General features: G+C 44.1%; 1 protein-coding gene across 3 annotated transcripts in view; it reads right to left on the bottom strand.

The window, feature by feature from the left end:
* The window catches only part of TMEM131L (transmembrane 131 like), a 138759-nt gene extending 137309 nt beyond the window's left edge, over positions 1-1450 (bottom strand). The window contains exons 1-2 of one of the 3 annotated variants that reach the window (XM_089670437.1): positions 1229-1450; positions 778-848 (exon numbers count right to left, since the gene is read on the bottom strand). In XM_089670437.1, coding sequence (XP_089526563.1) covers positions 778-848; positions 1229-1346 — 189 coding nt within the window. In that variant the 5' untranslated portion in view covers positions 1347-1450. The remainder of the gene's footprint in view (positions 1-777; positions 849-1228) is intronic. The other 2 variants (XM_089670436.1, XM_089670438.1) reach the window with 2 other exon arrangements.
* Positions 1451-14876: the final 13426 nt, after the last annotated feature.

Below are 14876 nucleotides of genomic sequence, written 5' to 3' on the forward strand. Positions count from 1 at the left end.
GAAAGGGATATATAGGAGGAAGGGATATATAGGAGGAAGTTGATCTCTCTGGAAGAAAGGGATATATAGGAGGAAGGGATATATAGGAGGAAGTTGATCTCTCTGGAAGAAAGGGATATATAGGAGGAAGGGATATATAGGAGGAAGTTGATCTCTCTGGAAGAAAGGGATATATAGGAGGAAGGCGATCTCTCTGGAAGGGATATATGGAAGGAAGGGATATATAGGAGGAAGGTGATCTCTCTGGAAGGGATATATGGAAGGAAGGGATATATAGGAGGAAGGTGATCTCTCTGGAAGAAAGGGATATATAGGAGGAAGGGATATATAGGAGGAAGTTGATCTCTCTGGAAGAAAGGGATATATAGGAGGAAGGGATATATAGGAGGAAGGGATATATAGGAGGAAGTTGATCTCTCTGGAAGAAAGGGATATATAGGAGGAAGGGATATATAGGAGGAAGTTGATCTCTCTGGAAGAAAGGGATATATAGGAGGAAGGCGATCTCTCTGGAAGGGATATATGGAAGGAAGGGATATATAGGAGGAAGGCGATCTCTCTGGAAGGGATATATGGAAGGAAGGGATATATGGAAGGAAGGGATATATGGAAGGAAGGGATATATAGGAGGAAGGCGATCTCTCTGGAAGGGATATATGGAAGGAAGGGATATATAGAAGGAAGGTGATCTCTCTGGAAGGGATATATGAAAGGAAGGGATATATAGGAGAAAGGTGATCTCTCTGGAAGAAAAAGATATAAAAGAGGTTTTCTCACCTGAGAGGAGAGCATAAGTTCAGCATCTTCGGCTTGCCACAGCTCCACCATGCTGGGGACTGGCTCGATCACTAGAGATTGCACAAAACAAGACAAAAGATGGGATTTTATTGGTGGTAGCAGGATGCAGACATGAGACAGGGATATCTGTATACAGACATGACAAGCCCCCTGTGTATGGGTGCAGGCAGGAGCCCATGTGCCAGACTGTGGTATGGCAGGGGGTTGTGTACACATGGTCACTAGGAGCTGTCACAATGTAGCAGACAAAGCCACCATGTGTCAGCGCACACAGCTCAGAACAATGCACGGCCAATGGGCTCCATGAGCCGCCTACCCCGCTCCAAGTCCCCAGGCCCATTCCCTCCTGCAGGCAGTAGGGCCCCCTCAGCCCGGAGTAGAAGGTGCACCCCAGCCCGGGCTCCCTGTTGTACGTTCCGCTCCTCCTCACCTTGCCCTCCTCCTTGCCGAAAGCAGGGCAGCAGGACGTGGAAGACCCCCAGCAAGAGATTGACGGCCGTGGCAATACAGCAGCGGCTGCCCCTGTGCGGGAGAAGCAGCCCCGCCATGCTGCTGCTATCTCTCGGGCTCTCTGTGCTCGCTCGGGTGTCACAACAGCAGCAGAGCGGGGCGGGCCCACCGTGCACACGTGGGGCGGTGTGTGTGAACGCGCCCTGGGGAGTGTGTGCGCCCTGTCACCGCTTGCGTATGGCGCTGGGCGGTGCTAACTCTCCCAAACAAAGAGCCCCGGGCCAGGCCCCGCCCACTCCAGTGCCAGACAAAAGTAGATGGTCACATGGCACGTGGTCTGTGCTGGCAGGCTGTCTGGCCGGGGCCAGGGTTGTCAGGCTGTGCTCTGTGGTACAAGGTAGTCAGATGGACGACCCTTAAAGTGTATTTCTACTTGTGCAGCTCAAGTGGGATAACAGCTGCTTACAGGGTTATGTGTTCTTATTCACATAGCAAAACATGAGAAAAAAAACACAGAAATTGCAGTATTCGGCCTGGTTCACATCTATGCAGTTCCCACAGCCGCAGTCAAAACGCGTGGGCGCCGTTCATTCTTTGAGCAACCCCACGCATCTAAAAACACAGCGCAGGAACCGCTGGGAAATCGCTTAGTGCCAAAGCAGCAGATTTCCAGCCAGCTGTGTTTTTATAATGCTGCATGCAGCTTATATTCTATGGGAAATGCAGGCATGGTCGCTGATTTCAATGAATGGAATGGCCTGCCCTTGTAGACGCAGTCCATAAACCCAAATAGATGTGAACCAGGCCATCTGATCCCTCCAGTATGAAAAAATCCTAGGCAAGTCGCTTTGTGAGGGTGCGGGGCTGCTGTGTTTGCCATAATTAACCGTGTGAGTACTGAGCAGGTAGATTTCAATCTGAACTCTGGGGTAGATTTACTAAAACTGGAGCACTTAGAATCTGGAGCAGATGTGCATAGTAACCAATCAGCTTTTAACATCAGCTTCTTCAATTATCTTTTGACCAAAAAACCCCCAAAAACTGGAAGCAGATTGGTTTCTATGCAGAGCTGCACCAGATTTTGCACTCTCCAGTTTTAGTAAATCAACCCCTGTCTGTCCTAACAAATGGTTAAAGTCTAGGTTTACCTTTTTTCCCCCCTAAATGTCAGCTTCCTATTAATCAACCACTAATGTATCTCTGTTGCAGAAAAGTCTTTCTCCATATTCTGGAGCAGTCCTTACCTCAGCCTCCAGGGTACTCCTCCATTAATTCCTGGTATTTGGGATGGGATAACTGTTAGAAGGAAGTCATTCAACAGCTGATCTCATCAACCACTTCTGACCCACACTGAACTGCAGACAGGCAGCCACTGTAGGCAACTCGGCATACATGTAGGTCTCTGCCGTCATCCAGGTGTAGGGCACGTACATGTACCCCCCCAGCCAGCACCCACTGTGATTGTACACAGCAGAAGCCTGTAAGCAAGTCCCATTCAATGATTCACAGCTAGGACCTGATGATCGGTTGTGTGCAATCAACACAGCGCTCTGTCCAGAGAGAACAATCTCTCAGCTAAAGTGTTACTAAACCCACAGCAGTAAAATCAGTCTGTATATGCAGTAAAGCATGCTTGTTATACTCACTGTGGAACCTAAGGGGTAATCCTCTCCATTGTGTAAAAAGACCTTGATCCTGTCTTCTCTGATCCTCCTGATAAGACAGACTGAACCCATAGCCACATGCACATGCTCAGTTTAGTGGGTAATGCTAGATTTTTTTTTCATTGGGAGAGTGCATGTGATCAGCACAAGCCAATAAGCACTATCCAGACAGAGGTCAGAGGTTTCACATCCTAGAGCAGATCGAAAACTCCTCCTACAAGCTTTAACCAGTGCTCAGCAGAAGTTGCACGACTGCTCTAACTCCTAATGTGAAAAGGTATTTAGCAGGTTATATTAATAAAATAATTTCATTTCCATGTTCTGTGTACTGTGGGAGACCAAATATAGTGAATGCAGGTTCTGGGGTTGAGTAACACTTTAACACACCCCCAGCACCTGCCCTTCAGATTGCTCTTGCCCACTTCTGTGCTTACCTGCAGACATTATCAGTGAGCACTGTTCACTTTGTCTTCCTCTGCTGATTAATCATTTTGTGCCTTACCTTCTTCCTGCATAGTTCGTTTGGTAGGGTGTACAGGAGCTGAGCGATCACATAAAGCCTATATGGAGCAGAGGTGCAGTAGTGAAAACAGGAGAAGTGTGTGCCTGACCATCTGTAAAGCTCACCGATACAATCTTATTATACAATCTCCTTTAGATCTACCATCAACTATGTAGTGCAAGAACCTGCCTGACTGGATAGCTAAATGTATCCCCCTCTTATATAGTTGGGGTAAATCTTCAGAAAATTGTACAATCGGAGTGGAAAGTGTATGGCCACCTTCATGCACCTAAAATGAACAAGGCGTGCTTGTCAATGGCACTTCAAACACGGATGCAAACATGCATTTTGCCATCTGCAAAAATGCTCAAAAAAATGTGCAAACTGCAACACACCAAAACGTCCCATGAACTACTTTGCCACATTTGTTGTACATGTAAGGCAGCACATTAAAATAAATGGGCTGCCCAATGCATGTCACAAGAAAAACACAGCAAATAACATACACTCTCACTACACTAGATGGGTGTGAATGGGGCCTAGAAAATGAAATTGATTTGTTTATACAAGAAGCTGGGTATCTCCATCCACTTTCTCCTATGTATTTATATAAAGCTGGCCATACATTATAGAATCTGGGCAATCTCTGTACAATTTCCTACAGATTTGCCAAAACTATGGAATAGGATGAACCTGAAAAATTCATTCAATTTGTATCAAATCAGACAGTCCCTTGCACTACATAACTGATGGGAGATGTAAAGGAGATTCTACAATATATGGTCACCTCAAATCTATCCCACCTGGCCTATTATACGATGGTGGCCGAGTGGGAACCCTATTAACCTGTTCCTACCCGGCCTATGGTAAAATGATGGCCGGGCGGGCCTCTCGTCCCTTCTGGAAGGCGTCATATGACGTCCTTCTGGTCACGCCCCCAACGGCACGCAGTGCGCGATCTCTAGTCTGCTGTGTCCCATGGACACAGTGCTTCCATAATGCAGATAAACAGCCAATTAAATTGGCTGTTTACCATGTGATTGGCTGTGTCCTATCACAGCCCATTACAAGTATAAACAAACAGCGGTAACTTGCTGGTACAACTTTTCCTCACACACGGATCCTGTGTGAGAAGAAGGGGAACATTGAGTTACAGCATTCATTACTGTGCACCACACTGCCCTGATTGATTGTCACAGCTGGTCATCAGTATACCTGTTGCCAGTCCATCAGAGTACTTGTCGCTAGTCCATCAGCATACCTGTCAGCACAGCCTGTCACGTACCTGTCATACAGCCCATCAGATACCTTTTAGCACAGCCTGTCAGTGTACCTGTCAGTAAAGCCCGTCAGCTTACTTGTCAGCACAGCCCATCACATACCTGTCAGCACAGCCCAGCAGCATACCTGTCAGCACAACCTGTAAGTGTGCCTGTCAGCACATCCATGAGGGAAGCCTATCAGTGTACACTTGTCAGTGCAGCCTATCAGTGTACCTGTCATCAGTACAGCCTAATCAGCGTACCCATAACAAAGTCACCATCACTGCCACCCATCAGCAGCGTACACATCACAGTTGCCTGTCATACAGCCAAGATGTAAAAAAAAATTTCACAAATGAGGAGGCTTTCAAAATCCTAAGCATGACGGACAACAGCAGCAGGGAGCTCTCATCGTCCGATTTCGAATACGAGCCAGTAGAAAGCAGTGGATCGGTGACCGAATCAGGAGAGGAAGCAGTCCCTCCTAAAAGAGTAAGATGCTCTGAAGAGCAGGCAACCGGGAGCATTGCCAATGTATCAGCGCCATTACACCCAAATGGTCAATGGTCCAACGGAGCTAGCCCCCAGGATGAAAGGCCCAGTACCAGCACTGGAATATCATGCCAAGGCCCAAACATACCTCCCAGACACTCTGGCAAACCCTTTATGGCTTCCTTCCAGCTCAGGATCAGCTACAATACCCCCTTTCACCACACAACCAGGCGTGCAGCCCAACACAGAAAATTTTTCCCTGATTGATTTTTTTAATTTCGTTCAATGAATTGTGGATCAGACTAACCTGTTTGCCCAACAACATATCACAGACAACCCCAATTCATGCTGCACCCACCCATTTGAATGGAGACGGCTAACAGTAGAGAAGTTTAAATTGTTTTTGGGCCTTACGATCAACATGGGGCTTGAAAATAAAATGAATTACATTCATATTGGTCCACCCACCCCATCCCCATCTTTTCAGCTGTAATGTCCAGGTCACACTATGACATGATAATGCGCTTCCTGCATTTCAGTGATAATTCCCAGTGCCCTCCCTGAGATCAGCCAGGCTATGACAAACAATAAAATTATTTTTTTTTCTAAAATATTTGCTGAACTTTATGTCCTTGACTAAAATATCTGTGTGGACGAATCTCTTGTCCACTTTACTGGCCAGCTGAGAATCAAGCAATACATTCCCAGTAAAAGGACCAGGTATGGACTGAAGCTCAACAAGCTCTGTGAAAGTGCCACGGGATATGTGCATGCCTTCCACGTGTATTAAGGCAAAGACTTCCAGCTCCAGCCCCCTGGTGCCCAACCTACATTGGCACAAGTGGAAAAAATTAACTGACCCTGGCCTGTTTACCGACAATGCCTCTCCCTGCTGTCTGAATTGTTTCTAAACCACATTTCTGCCTTCCACCTGAACTGACCCTGGCCTGTTTATTGACTATACTTCTGTATACCAGCTGGATTATCAACCTTGTTTATGCCTTCTTCCTGGGCTGACCTCAGCCTGTTAAATCGACAATGTTTTTTGCCTGCCACTTGGATTGATCTTTTGCCCTGCTACTGTAGAAGTGGGATTCAAGATAACACAGGGGACTCACATATGTGAGGGGCTTCAGAGTACAGAAAAACGTTTTTGGGTTTCTCCGGGTTTTGTAATTCCCGGAACAGGGTCGGTTTTTCTAGAGGTTTCAAAGAGATTGGGCGGGACTAAGCCTCTACCTGACTAAGGCCCTAAGCCTGATGTTCCTGCCTGCTGCCTGGACCATTACTTTGGCTGTGCTGATCATATCTCTTCCTGCTGCCTGTTTTGACCCAGGACATTTTATGGACCATGTTCCTGCCTGTTGCCTGAACCAATACTTTGGCTGTGCTGACTATATCATCTTTTGCTGCCTGTACTGACCCAAGACCTTTTTGGACCATGTTCCTGCCTGGACAAATACTTTGGCTGTGCTGACCATATCTCTGCCTACTGTCTGAACTGACTCAGGACTTTTTATGGACCATGTTCCTTCCGGTGGCCTGGACCAATACTTTGGCTGTGCTGACCATATCTCCTCTTGGTGTCTGTACTGACCCAAGACATTTTATGTACCATGTTTCTGACTGCTGTCTGGATGTCAGCCTGCTGCTTGTTCTGACCCTGGCTTGTTTATCCACCATATTCCTGCCTGTTGCCCAGGCGATTCCTGTGGCTGTTGCTTGCTTCCTGGTCCAATGCTCTCTTCTGCAGACAACTGCTCTACTAAAACCACAGGTAATCTTTTGTTTATCCTTTCTTCAGCTAGGCTGTGAAAAAGTCTCACATGTGGTATTGTCATGTTCAGGAGTAGCAAAATGTATTTTAGAGTGTAGAAGAAATATCCTATAAATTGAGAACTTTCTGTAAAAAAAATACTTTCATTTTCTTCCCACATTTTCCAAAAACTTGTGGAAAAAAAATGACATTATGCCTCATAGAATATACGTTGGAGTGTTTTCTTTCCAAAATATGGTCATTTTGTGGGTGTTTCCATTGTCCTGGTGCCTTCAAAACTGTGATAGGTAGTCAGGAATATAGATGTGTGATTTATGCCCCTTTTATGCTCCTAGAACGCGTGAAGGTGTTACTTGGATGTTGGATCTCTGTGTTTGGCCTGGCTGTGGAAAAGTCTCACATATGGTATCGCCATACTCATGAGTAGCAGAATGCATTTTGGGGAATAATTCTTCGTATGTACATGCTGTGTGTTAGAAATATCTTATAAATTGACAACTTTGTGTGGAAAAAAAAAGTTTTCATTTTTCTTTCCACATTTTCCAAAAACTTTTGGAAAAAAATAACATATTCAAGAGACAGAAAATAAATGTAGTGCACTAACTGCTGATTGTAAACATAAAAATGCAAGCAAACAATATGTATTGCAAACCTCAATCAACTCTGAAGATATAATAGTCCAATCCCAAATTCAAAATGTCCTAGGATTGTGCTATCATCCAAAATTTCAGAACGTGCTTGTATTAAGGACCCACTCCCTGCTTACCTTATGGTTTGACCTACAAATTACAATAGGTCAAATGCACTTTTAAATGGAATGTGTATCCTCCAAATTGTGATCCATGTGATACTCCCTCCAGTAAATGTATCTTCACTCAATCTTGACTCCACATTCACACATGAACATATTCACTGACATTAAGGAAAAATCAAGTGTGCTCCATAATAAAGTGATCCAATATTCACATTTCTCCACCATGCATACTAATCCATGGTGCTTCTCAACACCAATAAGTGTACCATACACTCACCTTCTTCCTTGACCTATAAAATAGGTCATAAACACTTAAAACGATGATCGATTTCTGCTCATCCACTGCTGCCTTTTAGTGGCTATTTCCTTGATGCCGGCCCTTTAAGAGAACCAGCTCCAGAGTTCCCAATGGGATGGTGTGTACTCAAAGGAAGAAAGGACAATTCATAGTGCAAGCCCGTAAAATAAATGGCTTTATTCAAATGTAAAAAACTCACAAAGATACTATAAATGCAGGCATAACACTCCATTAACCAAAATGGTTCCTCTCTTTATAGAGCAGGTAAGTAAAACATGTTTGTTATTTTATTTAAAAAAAAAAGTTAAAGCTTTACAATCACTTTAAAGGAAGAAGTAGGAAAGTGGGTGTAAAGAAAAAAAAAAAGATGTTATATTGATGAGGGAGGTGTGGTCCAGAGTAGTAAACATGCCCTATTCCGTGATGCAGTAAGGCAGTGCATGATGGGATATGACATTTCTTGAATGGTCACATAATGTTACAGGAAGTGTCAGGCTCAGAATGCATTTTCTAACATTTTGAACCAAGAGGTGAAGATTCAAAGCTGCCATGGACTAAATAAGTGGGATATAGGCACACTGGGATGGCTTGGACAGAAAAGACATTAGAAAAGGCTTCTATTTATTATAAAAAGTGAAATACTGCCTAGAAAAGTGAACTTAGCTTTTACAGGTGTAGAGGCGGGGCTTCTTGCATTGTATGTTATTGAGGACAGACTTGAGACAGGTTCACTCTTCACAGTCAATTGTGAAACCTCCTCCTGAGAATATACTTCACTTCTGGGTCACAGGAGAGCACTTACGTTTGCCGTCCTGTGATTCAGAATCAGCCAACAGCGGTCTACATTTTGCTCTTAGCTGATGTCACACAGAGCCGCTCCAGGCTTTGGAAGGATCCCAACCATATTGTCAAGATCCACCCAGATGCCTGGACCAGCAGCTGGCACAGCCTTTCATCATGCCTCTGAGAGCTTGAGCCAGTCGTTCCTGCCCCTTCTACAGCTCAGAGCTTCAGTGACCGCTGGAGGGGCAGAGAAGAGAGCTGATAACTGACTGACTGGAAGGGAGAACTGAGCAATCAGTTCTCGGGCTTAGAGCCAGCAGGGGACAGCTCCTTTAACCTCTTCCTGCTAGCAGTACACATAAATTGCTGCCTTTTGCACTGAGAGGCCACATATATGCGTCCCAAATGTAAACATTTCTGTGTCAAGAGCGTGCGCCCTGTGCACTCCCAGCACAGTTACAGGCCAGAAAGCTCCCCAGGCCTGCTTGCGATTGGAAGCTGATTATATGATCACTGCGACAACCAATCCTGGCATTTAGAACCTCTTAAAGGGCTGAGAGGCAGTGACAGTAAGGGGTTAAAAGTATGTTTTCTTTTTCACCCAAATTACACTTACCAAGGTGGATGCTTGCATCTGTCCTCCGCCGGCTATAAGGGTGAGAACACAGCGATCACATGACCACTGATTGCCAAGTTCTTACCACCGCTCTCTGCTCTGCCCTCGATTCCCCCCTGCGTTCACTGGAGCGCTGGGCTGTGGGGAGGGAGTGGCTTGCTCAGGCTTTCAGTGCCTCAGGTGCCGCTCCAGACTCTGGGATGGATCCAGACTTTAAAGTCGGGATCTTTCCCCAGTCTGGACTAGCTGAATGACATCAGCCAATAGTGGGCCTCAGCCCACTGCCAACTGAAAATGGGTCACAGGGTTGCAGTATGAACTGCACTCCTGTTATCCACAGAAGTACAGCCCAAAGAGCTTGGGCTGTACTTCACCTTTAAAGTGATACTAAAGGCTAAAGACTAAAATAAAAAAATATTCCACAGAGCAGACCCTTACCTCCTCTTCTCTCTTCCTCTCCTGAGTATGCCCCCATAGCAAGCTGTGTGTTATGGTCTAAATCAAAGTAGCTTGGTAGAAAATTACCAGCCGAACATCCGGATTTCCCACCATAGGCTCATCTGCATGCCCTCTGCATAGGCTAGTTTTAGCACAACCATTGAGGCTACCTGTGCAGACATGTGCTTCGGAATGCTACCTATGAACTGCCAGATGACATTTTGCGAGCATGTGCCAGGAGCTTCTGGCAGAGTGTGGTGATGTGGCTGCCTGGTGGGAGCTTCAGAGGACAGCTGAAAATGAGAACATTCTAACACACCTGGAAGTATAGGATTCCTGCAATTACAATGGGTCTTGCCATACAAGTGGATCACAGCAGTGGTTGGCCCACAATGAGAAGGCAATCAGGAGGTGATTTGCCACCTCTCTTCTCACATGCCAAAACTACCTCCATTAAAATATGGTTGTCAAGCAACCCCATTCACTTCTATGTGCATGGCTGCCAAACGCAACATGCCATACATTTTTGGTGCAACAATATGTATGGGGCTATTGCTGGGTTTTTACAGGGGACTGAGGCACGTGAAGAATGTGCCTCAACTGCCTGGTTTTGCCACACAAATAATGCCCATGTAAAAGAGCATTGTGGAATTCCAAGCTATTGCCTAACTATACTTAAATTGTTACTAAACCCAGGACCATGCAGTCACTATATCTGGTCTCCCACAGTACACATTATAGATGGGGCACTGGAAGAGGGTGAGGATCAGAGAAGACAGGATCACACATCCTTTTTACACAATGTGGAGGATTAACCCCTTAGGTTCCACAGTGAATATAATGAGCATGCTTTACTGCATATACAGTACAGACTGATTTTACTGCTGTGGGTTTAGAAACTCTTTAAACATGCTCCCATCCCTCTTCTAAATCCTGTTTCAACTACCTTGTGTATGGAGGATGCTTATACTTACCTATTCTCAGGGTGCTCTGGTCCAGGCACATGATCTCCGCAGCAGCCAGCTTCAGGGGAGAGGAGAGACCGTTAACAAAGGTTGGAATGCCTGGGCACTGACATCACCCGTAGTCTTACTATGAGGTATGCATTGTTGGCTGTCCCTTCTCAGCCCTTAAGACACCGCTGGGAGCCATGACTGGACCAGAGCGCCCTGAGAAGGTAAGTATAAGCATCTTCCTTCTACAGGGTAGTTAGTATGGGATTTAGAAGGGGGTGAGAATGCAGAACAGATTAATGGGGTCTTTAAACAACAACTGTATTGTGGCTGCCTTTGAGGACCTCCCCTTCTGAAGATGCTATTTGCTTGGCAGTCATGCTGTTCTAATAGCTTCTGTACGTGCTAAAGCATTTATACAGAGCAAGCATGCATACCAGGATCCCAGAGGCCATCCTGACTTTTCTGAACTGCATGCTTGCTCTACGTCAAAGACTCAGAAGTTGTTGAAGCTATTGGATCAGCATTCCAGTCAGGCAACCTTCATGTTACTCTTAATATAGGCTCTCTTTAAAGCTGGTCACCAGGCAAACAACTAAATACACAGATGAAATACATACACTGTATTGCCAAAAGTACTGGGATGCCTGTCTTTACACGTATATGAACTTTAATGGCATCCCAGTCTTAGATCAATTCAAAGAGGAACTTCACTTGTGTTCTTAAAAATGAAGAGTACTTGTAGCTGCTGATGTTTATAAAACACGTACAGTACTTATCAGCCCATGGAGCCCAGTGCTGTCTTCCCCAGAGATGATTTTTCATGAGGATTTGTATTCCAAGCACTGCTATTTTGGATGTGGGATCCGGCTGTGACTTTCTGAGATCTCCCTTCAGCCGACTACCCACTATGCATGCACAGTGCTAAGAGATTGGTCTCACAACCTCCCAGGATGTGTGACGTGTCCCAGGAGGCTGAGGGTGGGCCAAACTGATGTCATCCTAGCTTAGGCAAAAAATGAGAAAGTGAGCGCTGGTACCTGTCAAAAAAAAAAAAGTACCTCCCCCAAAAAAATGTAAAAAATTTGGGGCTTGTATTAAAAAAAACAGGGAAGTATTAATAGGAGGATGTTTTAAGTTGTGTCTTTTCCATATCCCTGGAGTTTGGCTTTAAAGCTAGGGAACTGCTTGAGTACTCACTATGTTTTAAAAAGGATTACAAAATATATGTATTTTTTCTCCACACTATTTTTTTCAGGTTAAAACAATGTCACATTAGATGTCATGGAAACATTCGTGATTATAAGTTTGACATGCCATGTTATTGGATACCTTTCATTTTGCAGACAATAATTTCAGGTTCATTAATTTTGGAAACCTGATAGTGAAACAGAATTCTTTCTGTGGCAGAGTGATCACAAATAATGACAACAGTCTCTTATAACACACAGCTAGCACACTTCATTGGATATGAAATTACAGGCACTTATTATTACAACTTGAAAACATGTATTTTCCTTAAATGCAATTTTGTAAGCAACACCTACACATAAGAATATTTTCAGACACACACACTGGCTTGTCTGCGGAGTTAAAGTCCACTTTTGAGAATCAGCCACTCCCAAGAACTGAAAACATAAAGCTATACAATATAGAACACTAAATTGGCTGAAAATAATGTTTACCTAACAGCCCATACATGTGGTGGCTTATTACTATTTGTATATCTGGTTGGGTGCAGGGAAATGTTTATGTAGGCATATATGAAATATATGTACTTTAAATATACTGTACGTAATTTAAGCATTTTCCTACTTACAGCCTTATTAACCACTTCAAGAGCGGACTATTTCACCCCCTTTCTGCTTAGGCCATTTTTCAGTTTTTAGCACTTTTACACTTTGTATGACAATTGGATTGAATTTAATGACAATTACTCAGTCAAGCAATACTTGTCTCGCATACATTTGTTGGGACAGACAGAAAAATAAAAGAGAGAAGACTTAATATATTGAAGGAAAAAAGTTTTTCTTAGTTATAAAACATTGCAAATAAATAATATTTTTTCATAAATTTAGGACAAAATGTATTCTGCTACATTTCCTTGGAGAAAAAAACAAAACAAATAGGTATATATTATTTAGTCTGCGTGAAAGGTATAGAATCTACAAACCATGGTATATATATTTTGAAAGATTGATCAGCCCTGATGTACTGAAGGCCTATCTAATTTCTTAAGGCCCAAAATGATAGTATTAGTAAAAGTAATTTCAATTTGTGAGCTTATTATACCCAATACAAAAAAGCTCTGCAGACTAGTAAAGAACTTTTTCACTTTCTATTCCTCTTTGTATCTTAGTGTGACAGTAACGTTTGACTTTAGAAGATTTACATTCTGAAACATAGTTAACCACTTATTTTCCATATATACAAGTCAAAGCAACAATGCAGAGGCAGTTTGATTGTCACTTTTTAATAACTTTTCTGATTAGAATCAACAAGATGCTTCTGTAATGTTTGTTCTAACCAGGTCTCAATTTGCTACAACTACAAAACATGCAAGTTAAATGGTAAGTTCGCCTTTGGGAACAGGTTAATTTTAGGGTGGAACATCTAACATGTTCCCATGGTTGCAGCCAAGCCCGCCACCCCCCTCCCGCCACTGTGGAACGCTGTGGTAGTTCATTGAAGCTTCCTGTCAGAAGTTTCAAAAGTCAACTGGCTCATTGCTTAAAGTGTTACTAAACCCACAACAGTAAAATCAGCCTGCATATGCAGTAAAGCATGCTTGTTATACTCACTGTGGAACCCAAGGGCTTAATCTTCTGCATTGGGTAGAAAGGCTGTTTGATCCTGTCTTATCTGATCTTCTCCTTCTTCCAGTGCCCCCTTCTTATCTCCTGATAGAACAGAGGCTAAGGGGCAAGCTGCACATGGTCAGTTTAGTGTGTATTGCTAGAGACGTTTTTATTTCCTCGGGAGAGTGCATGTGATCAGCACTGTCCAGACAGAGGTCAGGGGTTCTGCATCCTCCTAGAGCAAAATGAAAACTCCTCCTACAAGCTGTTTCAATATTTGTTTCAATATTTTTATTAAGAAAGTTTTGTTTTAAGAATACAAGCTCAAGATACGCCCACGCAGGGGCAGAGCAGAACAATAACACATAGGTAGATACATCCTGCTGACTTGTATTAGCCAAATAATGGAATGTCCAATGACATCAAGGAGGGACAGCAAAAAGCCAAACCAAATAATAGCAGCAGCAATCCATCATATTACCGGAAAAAGAAGAGGAAAGAAGAAAAAAAAAAAAAAGAAATCAAAGAAAACATGGAGGAAGGGAAAACTAGAAGAATCACGGATCCAGGGCTAGCACAGGCAGCGACTATAAGAGGCCATAACTGGTAGAAGGCAAGGATGGCAAGGAATAACGTATCCAAGGTTCCCAGACTTTAAAGAATCTCGGATGAGAATCATGAAGAATGCTAGACATCTGTTCATTGATCAACATAGAATTCATCCGGGTCTTCACCCCCTGGAAGACAACCGAAGGGGTTCTCCAAGTTTGAGCTATAGCACGTTTGGCCAAAATAAATAGGTAGGATGCCAATTTCTGCTGAGACCTAGACAGACCCAAAATTGGGCAATGCAGGAGGGCCACCCTTGCATTCCTACAGACCGTAATATGAAATAGCGTTTGTAGCAAACCAAAAACCCTAGACCAGAAGCCTACCAATCGTTTGCACGACCACCAAATGTGCAATATGTCCCCACATAGACCACATTTCCGGAAACACCCATCTCCACTAGTCAGATTAAATTGAGCAGTCCGAGCTGGGACCCATTACCACCGCAGGAGAACTCTGTAGGCTGCCTCAAGAGTGACTGTATTCAATGAACATTTCGCCACCATCCCCCAGGCCCTACGCCAATCCTCCGCCGCAATCGAGACACCCAGATCTTGCTCCCATTGAGAGACATAAGACAGGGGTGGTGAGGAGGACCTACTGTTAAGGGAGGCATAAATTACAGAAATGAGACCAGGGGACCCTGGGGAATGCTGACAGAAGTGTTCAAAGGGCGTTTTGC

The sequence above is a fragment of the Staurois parvus genome, unplaced genomic scaffold, assembly GCF_062004578.1.
Source record: "Staurois parvus isolate SC_StPar_1 unplaced genomic scaffold, SC_StPar_1.0 ptg000090l, whole genome shotgun sequence".
Lineage (NCBI taxonomy): Eukaryota > Metazoa > Chordata > Amphibia > Anura > Ranidae > Staurois > Staurois parvus.